The sequence below is a fragment of the Conger conger genome, chromosome 17 (assembly GCF_963514075.1).
Source record: "Conger conger chromosome 17, fConCon1.1, whole genome shotgun sequence".
Lineage (NCBI taxonomy): Eukaryota > Metazoa > Chordata > Actinopteri > Anguilliformes > Congridae > Conger > Conger conger.
This window is the reverse complement of record NC_083776.1, coordinates 30,684,804-30,712,303: the sequence shown is the minus strand read 5'-3', so window position 1 is coordinate 30,712,303 and position 27,500 is coordinate 30,684,804. Positions and strand designations below refer to the sequence as shown.

Here is a 27,500-nt window from a genome sequence, read left to right as displayed (position 1 = left end):
CAGGGGCCGGGGTGGGAGAATCACAGTCAGCTGTGCCGTTAGGCTGCTGCAGCTGGGTAACCACACGCAGATGGGCTCATCACACCAGGGGCTGGCAGGGCGGGTTAGCAGGGACAAACATGTCTCTGCTCCTGTCTGCTCTAGTGCTCTCCTGTAGTACTGCGTGGCCTGTAGGGTATAAAATTCTAACTGCCTCACCTGTAGCACAGTGTGGTATATAGGGTGTAAAACAGTCACTGGCTCTCCTGTATTGACTGTTTTCACCATAGCAAGAACTAACATGATATTTCCTCGGGCATCGTAGCAGGTCTGGAATACTGCGTGATTATTTATACGTTGGAGCCAGTCTCTGCGGTTCTCTCAGTCTCCGCACTCCAGACTCTTGGTTCAGGTACCACTCAGCTTTACGTTTGTTCACTCAGACCATTAACAACTGTGTCCAGTATCAGAAATGGTCCTTTATTTAAAAATCCATTCTTGGGAAACTGGCCTCTTATTTGACCACCCTCCGAATACCCACTAATGCCTATAGTTCAATATCGATGTCCTGTATATTTCCCCCAAATCGGAACTGTCTCTAGTTAAAGGGAGGTGACTACTTTGCACCTTGGCCCTGGAATAATCTCCAGGCAAAGCTCCATCTTGATCGCTTTATTAGTTTAAATTCGGCTCAAACTAAATACTCTGTTTTTTTCCAAGATGGTCGCTCTGTTTCTCCTCTAGATGGACCCACGCACTGGACATTTTATTGCACTCAATATTTTCATATTTCTACTGTATTGTATGTTTCATGTGTAACTGGCTTCTGTCTCAATGGGACTTCCTGGCAAAGTAAAATTGTACTTTGAGCCATGAGACGGCAGTAAAATGTGTGGATTATTCAGGTTTCATGAGAAATTAGCGAGATTCACCAACACTCCTATTAAAATTCTTATTTCATGCGATTCCACACTTCAGCGAGTTGTCTTGTCAAAGATTCTCGGGGGTGTTCTCCAGCGAGAGGTGAATTATTTCTAATGCGTATTTGACTCAGGACTCAGTGGGAAATAAAAATGGTAAAGAGGGGGGAAATGGCGGACGAGAGGACACGCAGACGAGCGGGGGAGGAAGAGCCGGCGCGGAGCAGCCATGGCCTCAGCGGAAAGCGCTAAACGCCACTCTCACCCTCAGTCTATCCCGCCGGAGAACAGCAGGCTGGGTTCATTAAAATTAGCATCCCTTTAGCAACAACGCCGCGCTCTCGTCGTTAGGAGCAAATTGATTTGGCTCTGAATTTTTAAAAGCCTGTTCACACCGCCGTGATTTCCCCACGTAAGAGCATATATGCAGAGAGGAAACAAGGCACCCGAGTGTGACACAAGCACACAGCCGCCTAGCTGCAGACGGGCGAACGGCACCCCCACCATCCCCACTGGTGAGGCAAAATTTCCCTTTTGTATTCATTTACATTTTAATATTCCGTCTTAATCCATTTTAATTACGCTCCTGCGGGTGGTTTCCCAAACCCAGATTAAGCAAAAGTTAATCTCCGTTCAAAATGCTATTTATTCCAGCAGCCTCACAGTGGTTGAGTCATACCAGATGCTACCGTAAGCCCTGTTAGTATGTTGTACCTATAGCATTCCAGTAACACACCATGGATCAAGCTTTGTGTAAAAAGAAACTGTGGCTCAAACTGCTATCCCTCAACTCCCAAGTCTCCCTCACCCACTAAATAAAAACTATGGCAATCAGAGCAACTGTGGCAACAGATGGTCCTCCATTCTACACAGCTCCATCAACAGATAGTTGCATCCTGCTTCTGAGGCTATATTACAGTTTTGGCGTTTTCCACTCCATTGGACACACTGCAATATTGCAATAAATGAGTGTAATGTACATTGTTTATACACTTGCATATGCTGACGATATTCAGTGAGCTGCTTTGTGGTCTTTTCCGAGCCGGGATCCAAACCAGCAGGCACCCAGGTTTACAGGTTTAGGTGGAAAGCTCAGCCGGAAACGGGGAGCAAAAAATAATAATAATAAAACGCTTCACATTAATGCTGTAGCCTTTCCCCCCCCGCTCCTTCTGAGTCCGTGACGCAGAGTTACCGGCAGGGGGGTGGAGGCGGGGTCCAGCAGCCGGGGGGCGGGGGGCGGGGTCCAGCTCGGACACACGCTGCTGCAGGAGTGGGGTCGCGGTCCAGGGTCTGCAGCTTTACTGCGGAGCGTCAGCCAGTGCAGGGTGACGGGGCTAACGAGCGGTGTCAATCCCTCACTCAGCCAGGGGCCGCTGACCCCAGCCGGCAGCCTCTCCCCAACAATCAACTCAAACCACCCAGACCGGCTCAGTCCCTGAGTGGAGAACCACATCAGGGCGATATCCTGTTATCATCATCATTTTCAGTGCGAGCTTATTTTAAGGAACCTGTTAAGTTTGCTTCTTTTTTTTTTTTTCCCAAAATGTCCCATTTGTACAAGTGCATATTCTGCCCTGTGACACATGGGAGGTAGCAGGCTCTGACGTACAATGGTCCTGAATAAACCTGAAAGCATTTTCTTCAGTTCTAAATCCAATGACCCGTGCACAATATTTACAGACTCATACGTACAGCTGATTTCCTATTGACGCAGTTATATGTGATGATTGGCCTGTGCCGATTAATGAGAGATTCGACTTTCTCAATCTTCTCAGCCCTCAGACGATTGGAAATGCTTTGTGTGTGTTGCCATCTCTGGTGTAAGTTCCAGCTCTCAGCCTAAGACAGAATCTCGCTGGCTTCTGCACCAGCTGAATACCATCTGGGATTTGGAGATGGTCTGTTGTCTGTCCCAAGCTGGCCCACCAGCTGAACATGGTGATCTCATCCCAACTCAACCATCTCCAGACCAGCTTCAAACCAGCTGGAACAGCTTAAAACCAGCTGGACCAGTTGAAAAGGCTACAACTAAGATGAAACTCCAGAAAGAATGAACAGAACCATCCCATACTGAGCCCCACCCAGCAACTGAAAATGAGAGATGACCATAAAGCTGAGAAATACAGCTCCCAGCCAATCATCGTCATCACCGCCATCATACTCATCAAGACCAACGTGTACTTTACAAGAAGTCACACTGAGATGAACATCTCTTTCAGGAGGGAGGCCGAGGCAAGCTGCAAAACAGGTACAGAGCAGTATGGGCGAGTGCAGTCGCCCATCTTAAGCACACAGAATTCCTTCCCTTACTGTCAGTGGGAGATGCATTCTGGGAGTATATACTGTACGTGCGTAGGTCAGGAGCGCAGGTTTGCACTGTCGAGTGATATTAGAGAACCGGCATCGAAGCTTCAGTCTCAGACTCCGCCCGTGGAAAAAAAGAGACAGAGAGCGGAAGAGTAATTCGCCCCCGTCAGAGAAGAGCAGAGCTGCTCCTCTCCTCCCAGACAGAGATATTTCCTCCAGACCTGCTGACGGCTTTCAAATCACCTCTTTCACAACTGCTGTTTTTCCCCCTCCTCTCCTAATGGTTTGCTTGACCGCGATGGGAGTTAACAGTCCTGTCAGTCTCAGCGTAGCTGCAGGGACAGTGTGTGAGTCTCACACCTCCCACATGCAAAAACCCGACCACAAACAACTCCTCACAAGGAAACGGCTCTGGGACTTCAGCTCCTCCACGTTCTACCTTTCAGCCCAACAAACGGATTTTCATCTCTGAACAGACCCTGCACCACACTCGTCGGTTTACGTGTTGTCTATTTTATACAGACCTTTTTCCTCATTTTCATCAAAAGCAGCAAGAATTCTGTACCTGGGTGTATATTAAGATGGTTAGTTTATGCTTGGGACAGGAAACTAGGCCAAGGTATTCCTCACAGTTCACAAAAAAGGACCAATTCGTCATAGCTTTTAGGCTCCAGATTCACCCTGCAGGTGACACAGCAGGCTCTGGGGAGCACGGTCATGTGCTCCTACCGTCAACATGGGGAGCGGTCCACTGGACGACGTTACGGAACGACCTCATCCGCAGCATTCAACAAAGAGCCTCTCACTTCTCATTCACAGCATTTACGGGGCAGGGATACATCTTTCCTGCAGCATGATCAAACAAAACCGCCTGTACACACAACGGACCGCTGCCTTTCAGCTGAAAAACAATGCAGCCTTTTCATAGATTACACAGAGGCGCACAGCGAAGCGCGCTGGATGGAAGGATAGGATGTCGGAGTTTATCGATGGAAGGAAGACCTCATGTAGGGGCTGGAGCGGGGCTTTCATCAGCCGAAAACTCAACCCCAGAGCGGTGCCATGACGCTCTGAGCAATTTTTCTCAGGTAAAACATCGATACCACGAGCAGGTGTGATTCCAGGCCGTGCTAATGAAGAGCTGGGCTCTCCGGTGCCTCACCTACAGCCTCTGTCTAATGGGCTTCCTCTCAGTGACCTAAACGCTGAAGCTGAAGAGCTGAAGCAGGCTCCAGAGCTGCTCCTGGAACAGGCCTAGCCACAGGGGAAATAAGCGTCCGTTAATGGCCGTCTTCCCCGTTATTCTTTCAGCAGAAATCACACTCAATCCCTGCTCAGACGCTTTGGGCTCGTCGCCTGTGGTACGGCTGGTCAGTGTGAGAACGTAACGACTTAAACGCAGTATGTCAGGAACCCTGCGACAGAAGACACGGGCAACCTACACAACTGCTTATCCATGTATACAGCCACACGCGCACTCTCACACTGACACTCACACTGACACTGACACACAGTCAATTAGGACACGGTCTCCCTGCTTCATCTCCCCCAGCACGCACGCACTCACACACACACACGCACGCACGCAGACACACACACGATCTACACACCACGCACCGTCTTTACGTCAGGCGGGTGCTCAAGATTACACTCCACCCACGCTGCCGATAAGCGCACTTTACAGCAAAAAGGGGCAGATCGATCCTATCAAACATCAGGAGACGCTGAGAGCGTGTCATTTTAAAATCAATAACAACACCTGTTCCTTCCTCCATATTTCTCTCAGATTTATTTATTTATCTAAGGTGTCGCTTGTCTATTGAACGCCAGCGTAGGCTGCGGCCGGCACCCCAGGGGAAGGGGGGGGGCGGTGGGTTTAATACGGCTGGGATTACAGCGGCTCCCTGCTCTCTAGCGACCCCTGCTGGTCGATCCGGTGCCTGCGAGTCTGCAGCCGAAGCTCCGGCCTACAGGAGCCCAACGGGCGAGATGTTGTCTGGTAAGAAACAGAAGCTGACGGCAGTTCTCTGGGAGCAGAGCCCATGCCCGTCGGGGCCCTGCCAAGCGGAGGGAGAGCGCACCCTGGGAGAGCGAGGCGTGGGGCAGGGCGGTGCTGACAGGAGCGGGCACATGAAGCAGGGCAGCGAGGCGTTGTGTAATTACATGTCACATGAGCACAGGTGACCAGCAGCATGAAGCGGTTTCTTTCGTCTGACGAGCCTGCAGGTTCTCCTCTTCCTCTGGGGGAGGAGGGGAGCTTCCAGGGTCGACGCGGGCCGGCGACCGTTTCCACAAACCCCACAGCGTCTTCCCGCAACTCACCTCCCCCCGCGAGAAACCGTCAGACAGGGACGGACGCGGTTTAAATTATTCAAATGAAAATGCATTTCATTGTCCGGAGACGGCGGCCGGAACGCGCCGGAGGCTTTAACGAGAACTAATGCACTTTAAGAGGGTCTCTCAAATATTAATACGGCGGAAATTAGGCGAGTTGACACAAACAGGGACGCGCGCTGAAATGAGCCTGACCGACAGGAGAGCCGATAGTGCCATGACAACGCCGCTCCGTTCAGCGCAGAAGGCGAGGAGCGTGCCCATTAGCACCCCCGCTATCAAATCAGAAGACATTAATGGAAAAAACCTTAGCATTGAGATAAAGCACACAGCAGACAGCCGAAGAGTCTGCGTTCCTGACAGCAGGAAAACTGCAGGATTACTATCGGAGCCATCACTTTCGTTTCAGACCTTAAACAAGGCGAGACGCTCACAGTCCCTGACAGCTGACGGCCCGGAGCTTTTTCTGAGAACATTAACTTTATCGATTACTTTTTTAAAGTAAAGTTCCGCTTGCTTTGTTTGCCTACATTTGCCTTCATGCAAATTGACTGAATGAAAAAATCGAAAAGGGCGGTTTCTGGCCAGGACCGGCTGGCGGTGACGCCAGAGAACTGCTTGGGGAACTCGGGAGTAAATCTGCAAGCGGCTACAAGCGGTTTATAAGGATGATGGTGGCGTCGTTCGCCGTGTGACGGCGAACAAAGAAAGAAAGAGCGGAGGGCTGGGTTTGGAGTCCGTGCAGAAGGGATTGCAGACGCGTCTGTGGGGTGACGTGGGCAGATTAAGGGGAGAGTGTGGGGGAGAGGGTTAGCAGGGGCCCGCGGGTGGCTGGGAGAGTGTGGGGGTGTGGGGGAGAGGGTTAGCAGGGGCCCGAGGGCGGCTGGGAGAGTGTGGGGGTGTGGGGGAGAGGGTTAGCAGGGGCCCGAGGGCGGCTGGGAGAGTGTGGGGGTGTGGGGGAGAGGGTTAGCAGGGGCCCGCGGGTGGCTGGGAGAGTGTGGGGGTGTGGGGGAGAGGGTTAGCAGGGGCCCGCGGGCGGCTGGGAGAGTGTGGGGGTGTGGGGGAGAGGGTTAGCAGGGGCCCGAGGGCGGCTGGGAGAGTGTGGGGGTGTGGGGGAGAGGGTTAGCAGGGGCCCGAGGGCGGCTGGGAGAGTGTGGGGGTGTGGGGGAGAGGGTTAGCAGGGGCCCGCGGGCGGCTGGGAGAGTGTGGGGGTGTGGGGGAGAGGGTTAGCAGGGGCCCGCGGGCGGCTGGGAGAGTGTGGGGGTGTGGGGGAGAGGGTTAGCAGGGGCCCGCGGGCGGCTGGGAGAGTGTGGGGGAGAGGGTTAGCAGGGGCCCGCGGGCGGCTGGGAGAGTGTGGGGGTGTGGGGGAGAGGGTTAGCAGGGGCCCGCGGGCGGCTGGGAGAGTGTGGGGGAGAGGGTTAGCAGGGCCCGCGGGCGGCTGGGAGAGTGTGGGGGAGAGGGTTAGCAGGGGCCCGCGGGCGGCTGAGCGCAGAGCCACTGCTGCTTCTGAAGTAAACGTGCGGCTGCTTCACTGTCTCTCTCGCCGCCAAAATTCATTACCGGGACGGCTTGTGCTCACAAGAGTAACTGCACAGGGGAGGGAAAGAAATGTTCTTTTAAAGGGGATCAGGGGGAGTGGGGGGCTTTAACGCCACGCGGGAGCAGGAGGCTGTAAACGGATGAGGGGCTGCAATGAGCAATTGGAGTGAGGGAAGGATGAAGAGACAGAGACAGAGAGGCAGACAGAGAGAGGGCAAGAGACAGAGAGAGCAACAGAAAGATTCAGAGACCGAGAGACAGAGAGACAGAGAGACAAAGAGAGCGACAGAGAGAGGGCAAGAGACAGAGAGAGCAACAGAAAGATTCAGAGACAGAGAGACCGAGAGACCGAGAGACCGAGAGACCGAGAGACCGAGAGACAGAGAGACAGAGAGAGAGACAGAGAGAGAGACAGAGAGACAGAGAGACAGAGAGACAGAGAGAGAGCGAGACAGAGAGAGAGCGAGACAGAGAGACAGAGAGAGAGCCAGAGAGAGAGCGAGAGACACGGGCAGAGAGAGATATAGATAGAGCGAGCGACACAGGCAGAGAGAGAGTGAGAGAGAGACACGGGCAGAGAGAGATGGATACAGACAGCAAGAGAGAGAGAGTTAGTTTGTAATACTGCAGGGTCCCACCACGGCAGCAGAAGGCACATTTTAATGAGTGTCTGCTGCTCACCCATGACCCCTGTAGAATTCTTATGAGCAGTCTGTGTCAGTAGGACTCAGAGCAGGGAGATTCTGGGAGATTAGTGGCAGCTGGGTTTGACGTCGGAGGGGAGGGAGAGGGGGTGGAGAAGGGCCAAGCGGAGGACCAGAGTTGCGCTCCAGAACAGAGTTGTCACCTCCGAGGCGCTGATTCAGAGTGGCTGCTGTCCAGTCACCCTCAGGGGCGCCTCTGTGCACACTCTCTACACAACACCAAGGCCCAACTTCAGGACCAAACCACAAGAAATGCCAGTCCAAAATGGGGATAACATTTTTGACATACGTTTTTTAAATTTTTTATATATACATTCTAACTTTTCATTAACAGTCAAAAATCCAACACGCTCTCCAGTAAAAAATTCAAGTAACCAGCAACTAATACTGAAGCACTGGATAAGCCTCGTATATACTCGTCATTCAGATAATGAAATCCTTGACTTTATTTTCACAAGTGCTGTGTGGAACTGCAGCACCCTTCCTTATTCCTTACTTCTAACACGAGACGACACGTCTGCACATTATAAAATGCTTTTTTGAGAAGAACAACCCCTGACTTTCAGGTATGTAACTGGACGGAGCTTTGGGCCTTCAAGGTTTACCCGGTTATTTGTGTATTATTAATCTTTTCCCCGCGGCGGTGAGGCGGGCGCGTTAGAGAGCGGCGTGTACGCACCCCCAGCGCGCTCCGCGGCGGAGCTAAAACCCGCTAATCTAAAGGGCTGCTCGCCGGCGATAAGACCGCCGAGCCGCAGTCCTGTCTGGCAGCTCCATCGCATTCCTTCAATCACCGGCGCTTTGTTTCTCTACATGAGAACGATGTCCGGTTCCGCGCGCGCGCCGTCGTTTGTCCTGGCCGCCGCGGTAAACGGGGCGCGGGTATCGGGACGGAGCAGCGCCTCCGGTCTGGGACGGGGTCTGGCGTCTCCGCTCGTCCCGCTGGCCCGGGCGCCGTCTCGCCGGCTGGTCCCCGGGGCCGGGGGAGGGAAACGGATTTGGCCGTCCAGATGCTGACGGGCCCCGTGGGCGAGAAGCGGCGTGCCGTATGGAGCTCGCTGAGAGGGCCTCATCTGTCCTCTCAGGCACAGCTGCATAAACCTGGCACACACCGGCCCTGTCTCAGCTACAGCACCAACACAGAGCTACACTGGAGTATAACCACAGCACTACAGAGATCTACATTACACTAGAGCACCAACACAGAGCTACACTAGAGTATAACCACAGCACTACAGAGATCTACATTACACTAGAGCACCATCACTGCACTACAGAGATCTACATTACACTAGATCACCAACACAGCACTACAGAGATCTACATTACACTAGAGTATAACCACAGCACTACAGACATCTGCATTACACTAGAGCAGTATAGCATTACTAGACATATACACTACAATCGAGCACTTCCATATTCCTATATAGATTACACTCCAGCACCAACGCAGTAACACAGACCTACATGACACCAGAGCACTACTACAGAGATCCACATTACACAAGCACAACATACTGCATTACTATAAGAGACCTACACTATACTCCAGCACTACTCTGTGCAGTGTGACCATTCATAAAACACTGTGTTTCACTACCGAAGAGAAAGTGAAGCTGAAGTGGGGACTGAGAGAGTGACTCTGAGCTTCACTGTGGTTCAGTCCACAGGCAGTGAGGAGAGCCACGCCCCAGTGTATCCTGCAGGAGGGGCTCCACAGGGGGAGAAACATCCAGAATTTAAACACTGGAGCACAGGAGTCCTCACATTCAACATTCAAATAATCAAATCCCTGATTTTATGTTCTTTATTCCACACAAGCGCCGTATTGGAACTGCCCTTGCTTCAGTCTAAATAATGACAGTCATCTACATGCACTTGCAATCGCAGACAGGAAAATTAATGCATACCAATACAATTTTACTTTATTTTTATGCAGGATACTCAGGCCCCAACTTCATGAATACTGATGAGGAAAAAACTTTTCCACATTTTTAAATGACTGCACATCCACAAAACTTCAGGTAATCAATCAGCAGAAGAATATAATTTATCATTTATTCCTACTCCTGTGTAAACTGTGTAACACTTGTGTAGCACTTGCATGGCAGGAACAGTGGATCACTCCAGATGGCAGGCTTTGGTAGAGCCCCCCAGTGCGCTCTGTCACGGGCAGCTGAGGCCCAGCTCCAACACAACACATCCACACATCCACACATCCACACATCCACACATCCACACATCCACACATCCACACATCCACACACCCACACACCCACACACCCACACACTCACACACTCACACACTCACACACTCACACACTCACACACTCACACACTCACACACCCACACACCCACACACCCCCACACCCCCACACCCCCACATCCACACATCCACACATCCACACACCCCCACATCCACACATCCACACATCCACACATCCACACATCCACACATCCACACATCCACACCCCTACATCCCCACATCCACACATCCACACATCCACACACCCCCACACCCACACATCCACACATCCACACATCCACACAGCAACACACCCCTACATCCACACATCCACACATCCACACCCCCCCACATCCACACAGCAACACACCCCACATCCACACAGCAACACACCCCCACATCCACACAGCAACACACCCCCACACCCCCACATCCACACAGCAACACACCCCTACATCCACACATCCACACCCCCCCACATCCACACAGCAACACACCCCACATCCACACAGCAACACAGGCCACAGGAAAACCAACATCATGGCCTGTGTTCACGCCCTGGCCAAGCGGCCGGACGTTTAAAAACGGAAGAAGGAGCCCGCTCTGGGCAGTGGGCTTTGCCAGCGGGTAAATCGTATCCTGGCTGGGGAAGCGTGTGGCGTACGAGTCCGATCCCCCGCCACGGAGACTTCTGGGCTGTTCTGGATCCGTTACCCTCTCTGCGTTCTACCCGCCTGAACAGAGCAAGAAATACCACAGGAAGGTGGAGAGTCGGCTCTCCTAAAAAAAGAAAATAACTACGTCCTTGCCAGCTGACTTTTCAAGGATGTAAAAAATGCGCTCCTGCCTAGTGGACTTGACAGCACCAAACGCATACGCGAGTGGCGCGGTGTGGGAGTGTTTCACCACCAGCAAACTCGCTCACAGTGCAGATACACACTAAAATGTCGCGCACAACGTTCGCAGACCCCAGAAATGGAAAAATTCACCTTCACAGATGCCATAACAGCCCAAACAAACCCCCAGAAAAAGCGCCAATTAGCAGCCTTTTTCAGTGCTAAGAGTCTTCTGCCCTGAAGTGACGATCTCTGCGACACGTGTGGCGAACGCGCCCCCGGGGTTTCGTTACCGTCGTACAGCGCCCGCCCCCTAACGCACCTTTTTAAAGACGTGCTCCGCCGTTCGCCTGTCGGTGACAGCTGGAAGCAGCGCTGACGCATCTGCCGATCGGGTCCTACGCCGGTGTGAAACGAGGTGTGAGAAATAAATTAAATTTCACACTGGGTTAAACGCTACTGTGAATTGTGGCCCGAGAGAGGCAGCCGGTGCACGGATGTGCGCCTAACTGCCGCCCCCACGTGAGGCGGGAAGGGCGCGGTGGGAGCAGGGGGGCACGGGGCGGGGGGGGCGCGTCGGTGACGGGGTTAACGCCGGCGATGGCGGCGACCGCTCCCCGTCGAAACGCCACGTCCTCTAAAGCACGCAGCTGTCAAGGCGCCGTCTCGCAGGAATGCAAATTAAAATATTTATCACCGGGCCAATTACAGCGCTCTAGTTACAACCGATAGCACTGATGGCTGTATTAAGCTCAACTCAGACACCCGCACCGGGGGCCAATGGGAGCTCAGCGTGGCAGAGAAACTCAATAACTAATTTTCTCTCTCCAGTTTAGGTAGTTTTGACTGAATGAAAGGGGGTGTTGGGGGGTGGGTGACCATTTGGAGTTTGCACATTCTGTGTTTTCCAACGGAAGAGTACATCACTGATAAACAATGTATTCTTATCAGTCTTTCAAGAGAAACACAGCCAGTCTGGCCTTTTCAGCCAAGTGCGGACATGGTCTAGGAAGGAAGGGTCAGTCACTGCGTCTTCGAGGGGGTAAATGTAAGCCTGAAGTGCAGGAAAAGTTAGTCATCTAAAATCCGATTCTAGATGGAAGAAAAAGTCAATAGTGCCGATCTGCTTTGTAAAGGTACATTAGCTCCTGCATGTTAATACAAAATGTTAATCACAGTCTGACCAGGCTAATTACAGACAGGAGAGCTTAAGAGTTTAGTAAAACTCATCTGAGGCCTTCACATTTAAAAACTTTCAGCATTCATAAATAATAAATAGATTTCGGAACAGAAATAGCGCAACAGCTGGGGTGGGGAGGGGGGGGGGGGGGCAGGGGGTAGGGGACGGTTCTTGCCAGAGATATGAACGAAGCATGTTCAGACGGTGTGAACTCCATGGCTGGGATTTTTCGATAACAAACATGAAATGTAATCACCAGGTCTGCAGGGAGATGCAATCTGGTGAGAAGAGACAATGAATATTTTATTAGATAAAAGATTCTGTTAAACTTTAATGAAAATCCAGATGTCTTTGCAGTTAAGGGAGATGAGAATAAATTGCGCGGCGTCGGTAATGAGCGGAACGCGGCGCGGGGTGGAAAGTTCCGGAGCGAATACGTTGTCGGGGGAGATTCACAGCGAGGGCGGGACTCCCGAGGAACCAGCACCGCCGTAAATAAATAAATACGGCCGGCCTCGCGTGTCACTTCCTGTTGAATCCGTGACAGTTTACGTGAACGCGGGAAGAGATGGAGAGGACGTGGGCAAAGGACAGGGTGGGGTACAACAGATTAGGCCTGGGTGTGGGCAGGATGGGACGAAGGCCTTTCTCTGGTTCTTTTCCTTGTTCAGAATACAGTGACTGTTCTTAAAAGTAGAAAAGAAAAGTTGTTCTTTCACAGTCTAATATGAAGTGGCGAAGGAGTGGCTCAGTTGCAGATGACACAAAGGTGTCACATTTACTTCAAATGAACCTGTACCTTCGTTTTTTTGTCCATCTCATCTCCTGCATATACCTTAAGACCAAAGTCGATGAGTAAATTCCCCTTAAGAGGGGTCTGTAATCTGCAGTGCCGCTGTTCAAAAGGGCAGCCTTAAGCAAAAACAGAACAAATCCCAAGTTCATTAGGAGATATTACCAGTGTGTACCTGCAACCGCTAAGGCATGCCAAGTAAAATACAATCTAATTAGAGAAGAAGAAATTAAGCCTTCGACTCGATAACGAAACTTTGTTGGCTGGAACTCGACAATTTCAGCAGCAGGCCCCCTATGCATCACCGCGACTGGGTCTTTTCAGGAAGCTAACTGCAATATTCACCAATCACATTATGGTGTACATTCTGTGTTTTCACGGTTTAGACAATGATTCTTTGCGTTGCCGGGGTGTTGCACACTTTAGAAACCCATTGCATCACTTCTAGTTTCAGTCTTGAGTTATGGTTCATTTTTTTTTACCAAGAAAATACAACAAAAAAAGATTCCTAAAAAGCCTGCCACTTTGCCTGCCACCCACCCACTTAAAACCTCATTTACTTGTTTTACTCTGGTCTAACTCAAACAAAATAAAGCAAAGAATGTTTTCATAACATTACCCGTCTGTGACCCCGGGGTGAAAGAGGGGCTGAATAAACAAATGGCAATAGAGGCCGGGGTTCAGGGAGCAGGTGCAGCTGCAGCCGCCTCTCCCCGTCCTGCGTCACGCTGCCGCGTTTAAGCCATTTACATAATTCAACAAAGTCCTTTAACATCTGAAGACTCTTAAACGGCCGTGTTCCGCACCGAGTCACGTCAGGTGGGTAATGCCGGGGATGAATAATTAAAAAAAACAAGTGAGCTCGGATCCAAGCGCGCGTAAAAAAAACAGCAGCCAGCCTAAATTAATCATTATTTGAAGGCTAATAGATACGCTGCGGCAGGAAGGCGGGTCCCTGTGCATTTCAGCTCGCTATTGTAGGCCTGGTACCCCTGTACATTATTCATCACAGGCGCGTGTCACTATTTGGAAACACTGGCTCTCGCTGCAGTACATGGGAGATGTCTGTCAGACCGGGCACGCCGGCTCAGGCAACACTCTGTGCCTGGCGCCGCTAATAAATAAGAATGTTTAACAAGGTTTCCCCTCGACGGGCTTCAAGCTGAAATTTCACATTGTGCTGACTAATCACCGTCTCTTTCAGCGGCGACCGGCACTTCGGCTGCCAAAATCTCAAAGTCTCAATGACGACATGAACTCAAGCGCAAAGCCCAAAACCACTAGGTAACTGCAGGAGGAATACTCACATTAAAGTTTTGGTGTTTCTGCACTGAAAAAATGATCAAAATTGTTGTCGTGCATTTGACCTCTTATCCAACGTATACACAAACTAACACGGCTGAGTTGACACTGACGATTTTTACATTTTACAAATGGGTGACAATGCTCTTTGTTCCAATTAACACCATTACTGCAGAACAGTGTCACAACAGGGTTTCAGTTTAAATTATCCCTGCAAATAAAAATATATATACACTGCGAAACACACCAGATGTTTCCCAATTAACTTTTCTTAATTCTTCAATCATAGCCACTGAAGATCCGAAATTTTATTTCCAACCACCTGTCTTAAATGAGTTTATTTATGCACATCAGTAAGTTCCGTTTACAAACCTATTATATGAGCGCACATCTTTAAAAAATCTTTAAGCTGTGTCAAACACTGCGCCGCCCCGCCCCCCTGCCTGAGACCCCCAAGAAAGACGTTCTCAGAAATAAAGAACTCATTTATTGCAGCGGAGGGAACAGAGGGCTGCTTCACAGCCCGCTGAAGATGAAGCACAGCTGACGTAATGAAAGGCCCTTTACTAAAACACTTAATCTCTCTCACTCTCTCACTCACTCTCTCTCACACTCTCTCACTCTCTCTCACTCTCACTCTCTCTCACTCTCTCACTCTCTCACTCTCTCACTCTCTCACTCTCTCACTCTCACTCTCTCACTCTCACTCTCTCACTCTCTCACTCTCTCACTCTCTCACTCTCTCACTCTCACTCTCACTCTCACTCTCACTCTCTCATTCTGGCTAAACCACATCACTTAGGATGCTACTGCAAACTGGGTCAGCGTTGAGAGGTAAGTACATGGTGTCACCCTTTAATAGCATCGAGATCCAGTCTGAAGACACCTTCCGTTATTTTTTTTTTTAGGCTGACAGCATCCTAAATTATGAAAACAAGCCCTCAATGCCCCTGTGCTTTAAGGCTTCCTTAGAGGAGTGTTTTTTTCTCTCTAGCCATATGAAAGCACATGTGGCAGAAAGATGTGGTTTGGCTGTAGCCGAGGACCTCCCTATGCTGCCGATCAGGCCTGGAGCTGTCCAGCTGGGCTGTAGCACGGCACCGAGACCAAGAGCAAAGGGGTCCCAAGACCACTTCAGCACAAACACTGCAAATTAAATTAGACTGCTACTGAACTTGGTCAACTGCTTGAGAATAAATAAAAAAAACAATTCAAAGGAAGGGACAACCGTTGACTATATCCAGTTCTTTTTTCAGAAAAAATAAATAAAACCGCTCAGGCAGAGAGTAGGGTGGTTCATCTTAAGCATAAAACTGCATTAAAGATTATGCTAAATTGAACCATAACAAATTAATGTTCCTTTTCGTTCATGCGTATTCCGCAATCCACTTAATGAAGGAGATAAAAAGGAGAGCGTGGTGCTAATAAGGGGGACAGCTAATGCTAACGCTAAAGCGAACGGCGCGTCGACGTGGGTGCACCCCCCCTCCCCGGCTCTTAATTACTGAAGCCTAATCACGCTCAGCCGATTTCATCCTCTCTGTTGTGCAACACAGAGAGCCCAGTGGGTGGCGGGGGTTGTGGGATAAATGAGGAGAGACTTCAATGGCACAAAAAAAAACCAGACACGGCTCAACCGCTAAACAGTTAAATCGCCAGAGGAGGAAACAGAAAGCAAGAGCGAGGGAGTGTGCATGTGTAAGATGGATAGAGAGAGAGTGAGAGTGAGAGTGAGAGAGAGAGTGAGAGAGAGAGAGAGAGAGAGAGAGAGATAGATAGAGAGAGATAGAGAAAGTGAGAGTGAGAGTGAGAGTGAGAGAGACAGAGAGAGAGAGAGAGAGAGAGAGAGAGAGACGGAGAGAGTGAGAGTGAGAGAGAGAATCAGAGAGTGAGACAGAGAGAGAGAGAGAGAGACAGACAGAGAGACAGAGAGAGAGAGGGAGGGAGGGAGAGAGAGCGAGAGAGAGTCAGAGAGACAGACAGAGAGTAAGAGAGACGGAGGGAGGGAGGGAGAGAGAGAGAGAGAGAGGGGGAGGGAGAGAGAGAGATAGAGAGAGGGGGAGGGAGAGAGAGCTAGAGAGAGAGAGGGAGAGAGGGAGGGAGAGAGAGAGAGAGGGAGAGGGAGAGAGAGACTAACCTAGTTTCTGTGAACCGAAGGTGTGAGCGAGTTTGGCGAGCAGGTCAGTGTTCTCATATTTGTCTTCATTTGCCATTATCCAGAAGCAGCTCTCAGACATCTCCTGGGGACGGATCTGTAAATAGAGAGGACATGAGGAGCGTGTGAGAGTAAGGGAGGAGGAGAGTGTGATTTCAGATAAAGAGCGCGAGGCTGATGAATGGGAAATGAAAACTGGCTACGTTGTGGGTACAGACTTACAGAAAGCTCAATACTACACTGTCATCTCCCACCCGCTGTGTCAGAGTGAGGGCTGTATCAAACCCTCTTCTCTGATTCTTACACATAAATACTCTCTTTCTTACATTTTGTATTTCTTTTATTTTTTTATTGCTTTATGTTACCTTTTCAGCACCTTCATCTGTCTGTAATGTTGTTACATTAGTTTTTTCACTAGTTCACGATACTTTTCTGATGTACATCGAGCCTTAACCCTAAAAGGGCGCAATCCAAATAAAAAGCACGATACCGGTATAAACCGCCATAGCCACGCCCCTTCTCGGGAGCAGGAATTAGACAGCGAAAATAGGGTATTTTACCTAAATTAGCTATATCTTCTGACAACAATATCCAATATTTTTTAAGTATATATTTCCGACAAGCTTAAAGTCTTTTGAGCATTTCCATACTAAGTTGACATTTTTACGACGAGCTGGTGTCAAACAAAGCTCTCGTTCTGAAAAACTACTCATCGTCAAAATGTCAACTTAGTATGTAAATGCTGAGAAGACGTTCAGCTTGTCAGAAATATAATTTTAAAAATATTGGATATTGTTGTCAGAGGATATAGCTAATTTAGGTCAAACACCCTATTCCCGCTGTGTTATGCCTACTCTGGAGAAGGGGCATGCACATGAAATTCCCCCGGTCTGGTCTATCGCTGCCATTTTCCTCAGGGCTATCGCCCCCTTGGAAATCCATCAGGACCCGGGACAGGGCCGTGGCGGCTGGGTCAGCGATTTGTCACCCTTAAGAAAGGATGGTTCCCCGTTTAACAGGAGTGGTAATTAGGGCCGCGTCCGTGCCCTGGGTAATGCAGGGTTAGTGAAGCGTGCGGTGTGGCCGTGGCAGGCGGGGCCGGGCCTGGCTGGCGCTGATGGAAAACCCGGCCCGTGTGGCTCCGGAGACAAACGCTCCGGTCCAGAGCCACCTGCGGCACCAGCCAATCAGCCGGCGGCCAGGCGGGGCTGCACAGCCGGGGAGAGCGGACCTCCGCTCCAACACTCCCTCCTCTGCTCTGCGTTCTGCACCTCGGGCGAGAAGGAGGGAGAACGCACGGCACGCCACGCGCAGACTGACAGGTAATTGTTGCTCTTTAAATATTTACGGGGACGGCGTATGAATAAACACGCTCTAATAGAGCTTTTTAACTACTGCCTTCCACTGCCTGTTCAGTGGCCGTCCCTCTGCGCAATGGTGCCTGACTTCACTCTCACACAGGACAAAGGCACAGTGTGCCTGGACTCCACAAACCTGAGCTACAGGTAAGGGAGTAGGTACCTGAGCTACAAGATGGAACCCCACACACTGCAGGGGGCCCTGTAGTCAGACATCTCAGATGCATCAGCACTGGAAGTAGCCAGCAGTGCTGGTGCTGGCCTTGGTCCTGAAATACCAAAGCTGCCTCTGCATTAACACTGTGGCTCTCGTAGATTTAGGGTTTCCCGTACCTGCGGCTCTCTAACCATTCAAATGCTGATGGGTGCTCACTCAGGCCGGTCCTCTCTGACCATACCAGCCTGGGGCTCACCTTCCAGGCTTTCACTGTAATGAATGCGGTCCACACTTAGCATGCGTGAACTTTGCAGAAAAAAGTTCGAAGGGAAATTTGAAAGAAATCTCCGGCAGTGAGAATTGCGGGAGGTACTTGCTGCCGGGAGAGGGATTAGCAGGGCATGAGAAAGCAGCTGTGCGGGATATATGATCTGAATACGAAATCTCGGGGGAGTCCGGCAGGTCCAGCCAGGACCGTGAAGCCAGCCGTGCACATCGGGCACTGCAAAGCCCAGCTGGGATCAAAGCTCAGTTTTCATTAGAAATATATTGGAATGTGACGAAACCAAGACAACGCGGTCCACATGAAAACAGCCCTCAATAAGGCAGCCGGCCCAGCGGCTCCCCTGCCCGCGGGTCTGGACTCCAGGTTTTTGACATTTGGAATCCTGGGAGACTGTAGCGGATATTCAAGCGCTCTCGGGCACGGCCGCCGTACGGGAGCCCCGCGCCTTCCTCCCGTCTCCCAAACATTTTGGGATGAGCGCGCAAACATTCCACAGTCTCCGAAGCAGATGTGCACCTTCTGGGAAGGCGAAAAAATGAATTAATAAAAAAAATCTAAAAACATGTGGTCCGTCTGTCTCCATGTGTCCCCTTCATCAACTAATTAAGCACAGACACGCCGTGGAGACAGACATATGGGAAAGTTCTAGAAACAGCTGTATAACTGAAGGAAGTGGGAATGGCATTAATCATTAATTGGAATGCTGTAAACAAATGGCATCTGGCGGAGGAGCAGAGTGTACGTCGAGCGTTTCGTAAACGAACGCGTAAGCGTTCCTAATACCGCGTCGGCACGACAAACTGCGGAGAGGAAGGGGAGAAACAAATCCATTTAAAGTTTGGGTTTCAGCCTCGCTGAGAAACGGATCAGAAAAGCCGGGCTTCAAGGCGGACGCGCGGTCCGAGGACACCCTTAACAACACGGCGTCCAAACCCGGCGGAACAAGCCGGCTTGGACGTCCTTCATCGTCCTTCATGGGCCCTCCCCCGCGCGGCGGGGCGCAGCTGCCCGCAGCCCAAGGCCCGCGCTCCAACGCCGCGCTCCTGTCCTGACTCGATGACCCTCACTGCTACAGCAGACAGCAACGTCGACCTCGGATCTCTGCGTCACAGAAAAACAGCTCGACATCTGCGCCCCGAGGCGGTTTAAACCAGCCGCAGAGCTCCTGGGTTCACTCCGGCTTCGCGCCCGCCGTCTCCAGATTGCGCAGGAGGTAGAGAACTAGAACATAACATTTTAGCCTGTCTGTCAACACCTGTCCCCCAATTCGGCAGGAGCGTAGCCGGCGTGCGCTTCTAAAAACGACAGGCTGAAAAGTAGAGGAGTCACACCAGGCCGAGTGTGAAGAGCCGTGTGACGCGCTGGGGCTGGTGCCATGAGTTTAAGGCGGGTAGGGTCTCCGGGAGGGGCGAGGTCTCACCTTGGACCAGTTGAGGCGCTTCATGGCGGTCTCCAGCTTGAACTCCTTCTTGGGCCTCATGCCGAAAGGCAGGGTGCGGTGAGGGGGGGAGCAGGCCAGGCCCATGAAGCCCGGCGGGGGAGGGGGGGGCACTCCGGAGGGGTGGAGGAAGGGCGCGGGGGGGATGCCGCCGAAGCCGGGGAGGGGAGGCGGGGGCGGGGGCGGAGGGGGCGCGGGGCAGCCCGGGGGGGGCGGAGGCACCGGGGCAAAGGCTGATGGGAAGGCCTGCGCAGGGTGGGCGGGGTTGATCCCCACTGGCACTGCTCCAAACTGCAAAGAGGACAAGAAAAACAGAGCATGGAACAGCAACACGCAAACATTAACCAATCAAATCGAGCAGCAGCACAGTGAAACGATCAATGTAAACCAATCGGCACACAGCACACCTATAAACCAATCAGTAATTGTGTACACTGAGGAAATATTTGCAGGTTGGCTGAGAGGGGCTATGAGCCTACATAGTGCGTATTAACATGAGACAGAAGCGACAGACACTTGTCCTGGTTGACTAGTATGGGTGAAACACAGCCGTGAGACCCATACGTGAGACGTGCATACATACAGAAGTATGACGCTATGCACGAAACCAACACGAGCGATCAGCCCACCACGGCCTGTAAGATTGCAGAATGGCTCTGCGCTGTTAGTCACCTGACACATCCAGGCTTTAAAGTTGCACGCAGACGAGATTGTAACATTTTCCAGCATTTGCACGAGCATTTTGAAGCCGCATTATCGATTGTATTTCCACACCAAAGCCGTGTAGCAATTCCGGGAGGACACAACCCCAGAGATAGGAACTCCTTTTTTGAGACAGGAACTCCTTTTGTAAATAAGGAAAGTCAGATGTCCATCAGTTGAAAGTAGAAACTGCTCAACGACCCGCCTTCCCTCTAAACGGGTTTGTGCTTTCAATGAAACCAGCTTCTCAACCTCCACTGTAACGAGGCCACATGCGCTGCGAATTAGTCAGGCGCATTTCTGTTTTCACGAGGTAACTGCATTTATTCATACGCTAACACAAAAGGGAAAAGCCGGATTTGTGAGGTAAATGAAACATCAAGGAGCACCTGCACCCTGTGAAAATACCAGCTGTATTACAACTTTCATATTTAATACGTTACAGCGTCCCGAGCTTTCCCTCTTCATTCCCTCAGCGTCTCCAAAGGACAGGTTTAAAATGGAGGAGGAGGGCTAGTGATTAATGAGCAGTTTAATTAGGAGTTTTACATGGAAGGGGGGACCTTCCTCTTATGTTTTCAAGGGCTGTGTCGTCAGGTAATGATTTTAGACGGGTCCCTTCCAGAAAAGAAACTTTCGGCCAATTGGAGGCTCGGAGCTTGTTTAGCGCTTACCTTGACGAGGCTGTGAAGTGACTTTTCTCATTTACTCTCCTGTACGGAAAGGTAAGGCCTGAAGATTGCGGGCCTTTCCTTTTTCACAGAACGCGCAACACAAATTAGCAGCGCTGAACACGGATTAAAAGCTCCCAGCAACAACTTACTGTCCGTCTACGAAATGCATTTAAGTTAGGACGCAGAAACCCGTCCACTGCACGGTGCAACAATAGCTTGACCAATAAAAAAAGTGCGACGGCATTATGAATGAAGGCTTTTCAGAACTCCACACAAAAAAAAGCCTTTGTTTTCTTTTTGATCATGTTCCTGACACCAGACACGTACTCTGAAGAGCAGCCTTTTTTGAAGCCGGGGCTTTTTTGCGAAGCGTTCCCCTCGCGCCCGGCAGACGGGGAGACGGGGAGAGAGGGTTTAGCGGCGCTCTGCCTGCAGAGCCGCTGACGCGCGGGCGGACTGACATAAAGCCCGGGCCCGGTCACGTGACCGCGCTGGCGACAGGCCTGCGTCTGTTGCACAGCAACCGGTCTCCCGCGGCGCACGGATCCGAAAGCGCCGGAACTTTCTCTTTCACTGACGGCGAGGCCCCGCTCGCCGCACCCAGCGCATGAATGGAGCGAGCTGCAGGGAACTGGGAGTCGGACAGGGAGGGTTTCAACACTCAAATGGCTGCCCGTGTGCTGAGAGTGAATGAATGAAAATAAGTGAATTACGACACTATTATTCACTTTATTATAAACATTTATTTTATTTTGCTTTTTCTTTATGATCCCGTTTTTTAGTCCAATGGCAGAAGAAAGTGCCTGTAAGCAGGGATCATGACATGAAGGATCTGAGAACTGCTGGCTTTCCAGCCGCCCTTTACCTGGGAGTCTGGCGTGAAAATAGTCTGGCCAATCAGGAGCACTAATTGTTCAGCTAATTACCTGGGAGAAAAGAAAACAGGGCCGGATTTGGATTCGATGATTGTTGGCCTGTAGTGTCACAAGCAAAGAGAGGGGGAGGGTGTATATAGGTCACCTGATTTAAACCCAAGCTTTTCACTTGCGGAAGAGGACACAAAGATCAACTGTAGGCAGCTGCAGGGAAGGCCTGGAAGGCAGATACCAGGTAATTGGTGATGCCAATGGGCTGTAAACTCAGTTACTGCAATTACGGGTTAAACAATCAAATAAATTCAGCTTTATTGCTTTGATTAAATTTTAAGTTATTCCGTTAACTTACTTCTGCACAGCTGGGGGGACTGAACAAAAAAAATGCAAGATGGTGAAACGTATACATGCATGTGGAAACGAAATAAAAGTGGATTGAAATTTTTCCTCATCTGTGATCTCAAATCCAAATTGCTCCAGTAATAAAGCAAAACTAATACAGAACTAATATATATTAAACTTAATAGCTATTTTTTCTTTTTAAAAGGTGAAATCCTCCTGCATAATTAAAAGCTTATTTTCTGGAGAGGGCTTTGCTGCCTGCAGATACCCATCGATGACTCTGGCAGATGTTCTTGTGGGGCTAATAGAGGGCACTGTACAAAGCCATCTCTGAGATGAATAAATCCAGGTCCTGATTAGGTACTTAAAAACACACTTTTTCAGGTAGGGAAACTGAATTTAAATTACGCTGAAATGTACGAACGCGTAGCCGGCCGCGGCCTCGTCAGAGATAAGAAACCCCCGACGGATGACCGAAGCAACAAAATGGAGGCTCGCAGCCCGAAGAGGGATCTCACACCGTCACGTGAAAGGTGCGTCTGCGTTTCTGTGCGAACAGTCGTCCGGCGCAGCGGGACATGTGGGCGCGAGGCGGTGACTACAGGGAGACGTTAACGAGAGCGTAACGGGGGGGAACAGGCTGACAGCGCCCTCCCGCTCTGAGAGATCACGGGGCGCTGCCTGGCGGAGGAGCCGGGAGAGTTATGGGACTCCGCCCGCGCTGGATTCATAACTCTTGGGGGTTCTATCCTTGAGACTGTCAGGACGCTGAGAGGCGCAGAGAAGGAGGGAGAGAGGGACGGAGAAGGGGGAGAGGGATAGGGAAGGGGGAGAGAGGCAGAACGGGAGAAATGGAGGGAGGGAAAGAGAGATGCGCTTGTTCTTGTGTTTGATTTGCACTTTGTTGTACAAATGGATAAGAGCGTCTGCTAAATGCCATGTAATGTAACGTAATGTAATGAGATGACCTAAAGGGGTTAGTGGATGAAACCTCACCTGCAGCAGGAACAATCCGTTTAATTTAACTCGTTTGGTTTCCTTTAATTTACGCACTCTTCATGACCTCAGAAACAACTATTTGCTTTACTTGACTTTCAGAATATGTCTGCAGACTTGGCTTGGCAGGATACTGAAATGTGTCGCGCATTAGCCTTTAACTGAATAATTCAGCTGCATATAAAGCAAGGGTGAGGAAGTGGCTGATGTCACTGCTGTCGATTTACATTCTATGCAAACGATGGCTTTGGCAACAACGATGCCTATATGCGGTCATTCGAATAAAGCATATCCGGATTTCCATTTACATTTGAGAGAGACAGGGGGAGTCGCTTGGAGCGAGTGAGCCGGGTTAGGGAAGGCTAAGTTTCTCTCTCTTCTCCTCCGTGGAAGAGGCTACAGCGGGCTGCAGCAGCCGTGAGGATGTGGGCCTTTTCCCCAGCTCCTCAAAGACGGATCCCTCCGTTCTGTCAGCCTGCCTTGGGCTGTCCTTCGCCTGGCAACTCAATCCATCTGGACTTGAAAAAAAATATATAAATAAATAAAACCGCCAGCACAACGCAACCAAAAAAGACCTTGGAAGCAAAATGAATAAATAAAAAGTCTGCCTGTGAAATGAGCTTTTCAAAAGCCTTTTTTTGCCTTCCTTTTCTGGGGCGAAGAAAGCCTGAAACAGCGTGTGCGTGTGTGTGGAGAGGGGGGGGTCAAAGCTGTCGACTCTCTCGGCGGACAGAGTTTTAAGTCATTCCGTCCCCTCAAGGTGGTCCTGACCGAAGGCGGAAAATCTGCTCGGTGACATTTTGTCTTCAAACCCATCCTGACTTTACTTTTTTATTTCGCTTTATTTATTTTCCAGAGGTCCAAAGATAAAAAACAAAATGCTGTCACCAGTCCAGCCTGAAACGAACACAGATTGTGTAGGTCAGAGGACTGTGGTTTTTTTGCTCGGTGCTACAGTTTTAGATTAAAGGCGTTTAGGTGAAATGTTCTGTGTGGTACTCTCCCCTGACTGCAGATTGCGGGGCCAGGACCCAGAGGCGCGCAGTGAAGGTGTGCTTATGGCGCTGAGAGTTATTTAATGAACATTTAGCATGCGAGGCTCGGGAACTTTGCTAAATTATTGCCGGTGAGCTCTGAAGCATCGTGTCGGAGGTATCGCAGAACTCTCATTAAAAGTTAAGAGAGATGAGTGCACTCAGGCAACTATAGCTGTATTAGCACCCAGCGTTTATCATTTTAACTCAATCACACTGCATCATAAGTGAATTTGGACTTAGTTTACAATACCTGGAAAGATTAGGAGGTGCATGATCATGTTAAGTTATGAGAATATCATACAAATCTTTACTTTAACAATAACTAAAACAGACATTTTAAAAAATCATATTTCTCCCTGCAACGAGGGGAGAGAAGAACACAAAGCTAACGGCACACATCGAATCTGCCACCTGAGCTCTGCTAATTTGAGAACAGGTGCACCGCTCAAAAAAAACGAATATAAAAAATAAAAACGCTTGACTGACTCTGACTGAGCCCTGCTTTAGTTTCCAACCTCCCAAAAAAGGACAGAGGGCTAATGGCTTGAGCCTTGTCATGCCAAGCATCCCCATGGGAGAAATACGATGCTGCAGCAGACAAAGTCTCATTATACAAACTTTAACTGTACTTCAAGCACGCTGAAATACACCAGCTCCCGTCATGCCTTTTTTCCCCTCACATGGGATGTTGGGGAAATATGTACCCATACATATTGCATTGTGGGTAATCTGAGCTTAAGCTCTGTTTGAGGATTCTTTGAAAGTGTTTACTTTGTGGAATTGAAATATTATCGGAATAAAAGTTCATTCCGCCATCAGTTATCTTCCCCTGGCAGTGTCGTGCGTAGCCGAGGCAAGGCAGAATAAACCGCCTTAAGAACAATTTCCTTTCAGGGATACAGATCAGTGATTAGAGGTCCAACGTAAGAGCTGAACTCTCGGGATCCAATCTTAAGCTTAATTATTATGGAAAAAAAGAAAAAGGAAAAAAAGAGACGGAGCGGGAAAGGAAGCAAAGGAATAAATCGGCAGGAATAAAAGGGAAAACTTAATTCAAAGCTATTAAACGAGGTGAAGACTTGCGTGGTGTTAAACGGCGTGTGGGTCCTAAGGCGAGAAGGGGGGTAGTTCTGAATGGAAACAGGTTGCAGCGGAGATATAAGCACTCAAAACTGAGCGTAGGAAAAGGGTCGATGTGAAATAACCTGAGTGTGATCAGCTTAGCGTCTTCAAACCAAAGGAAGCAATCTGCTGCACCTTTCGAAAGAAACGCGCCAGCACTCCACGCTTTCAGCCGCAGACTCACATCCACACCAAACGCCTTTCCCTGTTACCGTAGCGTTCATCTGCGCTTTTTATCATTTCCTTTAAAGTTGTTCTGTGCGACTTCCCTAGCAGCAAATACGCCGTTATACAACAAGCTTCTTCTTATTTTCATACGTTTCATTTCAAACAATAAAAACTAAATCTAAGGGGTGTCTCGGTGGCGCAGCCTGTAGAGCACTGACCGCATGCTCATTGCGAGCCGCGACGTCGGCGGTTCGAATCCGACCGTCTGACAATTTGTCGCATGTCTTCCCCTCTCTCTCGCTCCCATTCTTCCTGTCTCTCTATACTATATACTGTCCCATAAAGCTGAAAAGGCCGAAAAAATATCTATAAAAAAAAAAAAAAAAACTAAATCTAAGTCTAAATAAAACAGTAGGATTAATCAAATTTACCAAACATTGTAATGAAATGAGTGAATGCAGGAACAGAAATGAGGAGGGCCAGTGTTTTTACCTGGGACCTAAAAGCCTGTAACTCCAGTTCCAGCTCGCCGATCTTCTCATCCTTCTTCAGCAGCTGTGCCTGAGCTTCCTGTCGCACCAGGAACTCTTCCTCAAACTGAGGAGAACGTGCGCGCAGTTAGACAGAGAGAGAGAGAGAGAGAGAGAGAGAGAGAGAGAGTCAGAGAGAGAGAGAGAGAGAGAGAGAGAGAGAGAGAGAGAGAGAGAGAGTCAGAGACAGAGAGAGAGTCAGAGAGAGTCAGAGAGAGAATCAGAGAGAGAGAGAGAGAGTCAGAGACAGAGAGAGAGTCAGAGAGAGAGTCAGAGAGGGAGAGGGAGAGAGAGAGAGAGTCAGAGACAGAGAGTCAGAGACAGAGACAGAGAGAGAGTCAGAGAGTGAGAGAGAGTGAGAGAGAGAGAGAATCAGAGAGAGAGAGAGTCAGAGACAGAGAGTCCAGAGAGAGAGTGAGAGAGAGAGAGAGAGAGAAGAGAGAGAGAGGAGAGAGAGAGAGAGAGAGAGAGAGCGTCAGAGACACAGAGAGAGTCAGAGAGAGAGTGTGAGAGAGAGAGAGGAGAGAGAGAGATAGAGAGAGAGAGCGAGAGAGAGAGAGAGAGACACTGGAGAGCAGGAGACTACAGGGACAAGGGTCACCTGAGATCACCCGTGAGACAATAACATTACATTAATGTTACATTAATTGCATTTGGCAGATGCTCTTATCCAGAGCGACGTACAGTTGATTAGACTAAGCAGGAGACAATACTGTCCAGGAGCAATGCAGGGCCTTGCTCAAGGGCTCCAGCAGCGCGATCTTATTGTGGCCACTCCAGACCGCCTATGAATTTAGCTTTCAGAAAGCCAGGTCCAGTACATTTAAACCCACATCATGCCCAAACAGGTCTGACCACAGCAGTTCTGTGAGCACAATGGAAATGAGATCCTTCATCGATTTTACATGCATGCGGCCATCATATGTCTATGTGTGTATGTGGCGTGTTTCTGCGAGGAAAGGTGTGCTCGTGTAGTCAGGGGGAGACCCAGAGCACAGCAGAGGTGCACAAACAGCGGTCCTGGTTTTTGCTCCAACCGATGACCTTAGTTTTAGTTCTCCGGCAGCTCTATGAACCACCCTGTACTTGAGCAAGGGTAAACTCGTGAGGATACGCGTGTAGTCTGCGGCAGTAGCCGTACTCAGACAGCTGCAGCTCGGGGTTTGATTGAGCTAATGAAATGATTAAGAACAGGAGTTGGTGCAGAATGCTGAAAGGGATGGCCTCCGTTTTGTCCCAGCTGTAGAGAGATCACACAGACCCCCCCTCTACACACCCTTTCTCCTGCTCTCATTACAAACAACACAGAGTGAGCGTTAATTAATCCTGAATCGCACCTCATGGACACAATTAACAGGGCCTGGCTTCATTCAGGAGAAGGACACAAGAACGGCGCGGTCGAGGCGGTAAAAGACGGGCTGAACTGGGATTTCCTTTGGCATCCTTCCCCCGACGGGCAATTTCAACTGCCTGTCATTACAGAGCCACCAAATTACCAAGTGGGTCTTCATTCTCC

At 50.1% G+C, this 27,500-nt stretch overlaps 1 protein-coding gene across 3 annotated transcripts in view; it reads right to left on the bottom strand.

The window, feature by feature from the left end:
* Positions 1-27,500, bottom strand: part of LOC133116456 (protein diaphanous homolog 3-like) — a 354,934-nt gene that overhangs the window by 184,635 nt on the left and 142,799 nt on the right. For all 3 annotated transcript variants that reach the window (XM_061226003.1, XM_061226004.1, XM_061226005.1), the window contains 3 exons: positions 25,947-26,051; positions 19,524-19,832; positions 16,285-16,399 (listed from right to left, as the gene is read on the bottom strand). In XM_061226003.1, the coding sequence (XP_061081987.1) occupies positions 16,285-16,399; positions 19,524-19,832; positions 25,947-26,051 (529 nt within the window). The remainder of the gene's footprint in view (positions 1-16,284; positions 16,400-19,523; positions 19,833-25,946; positions 26,052-27,500) is intronic.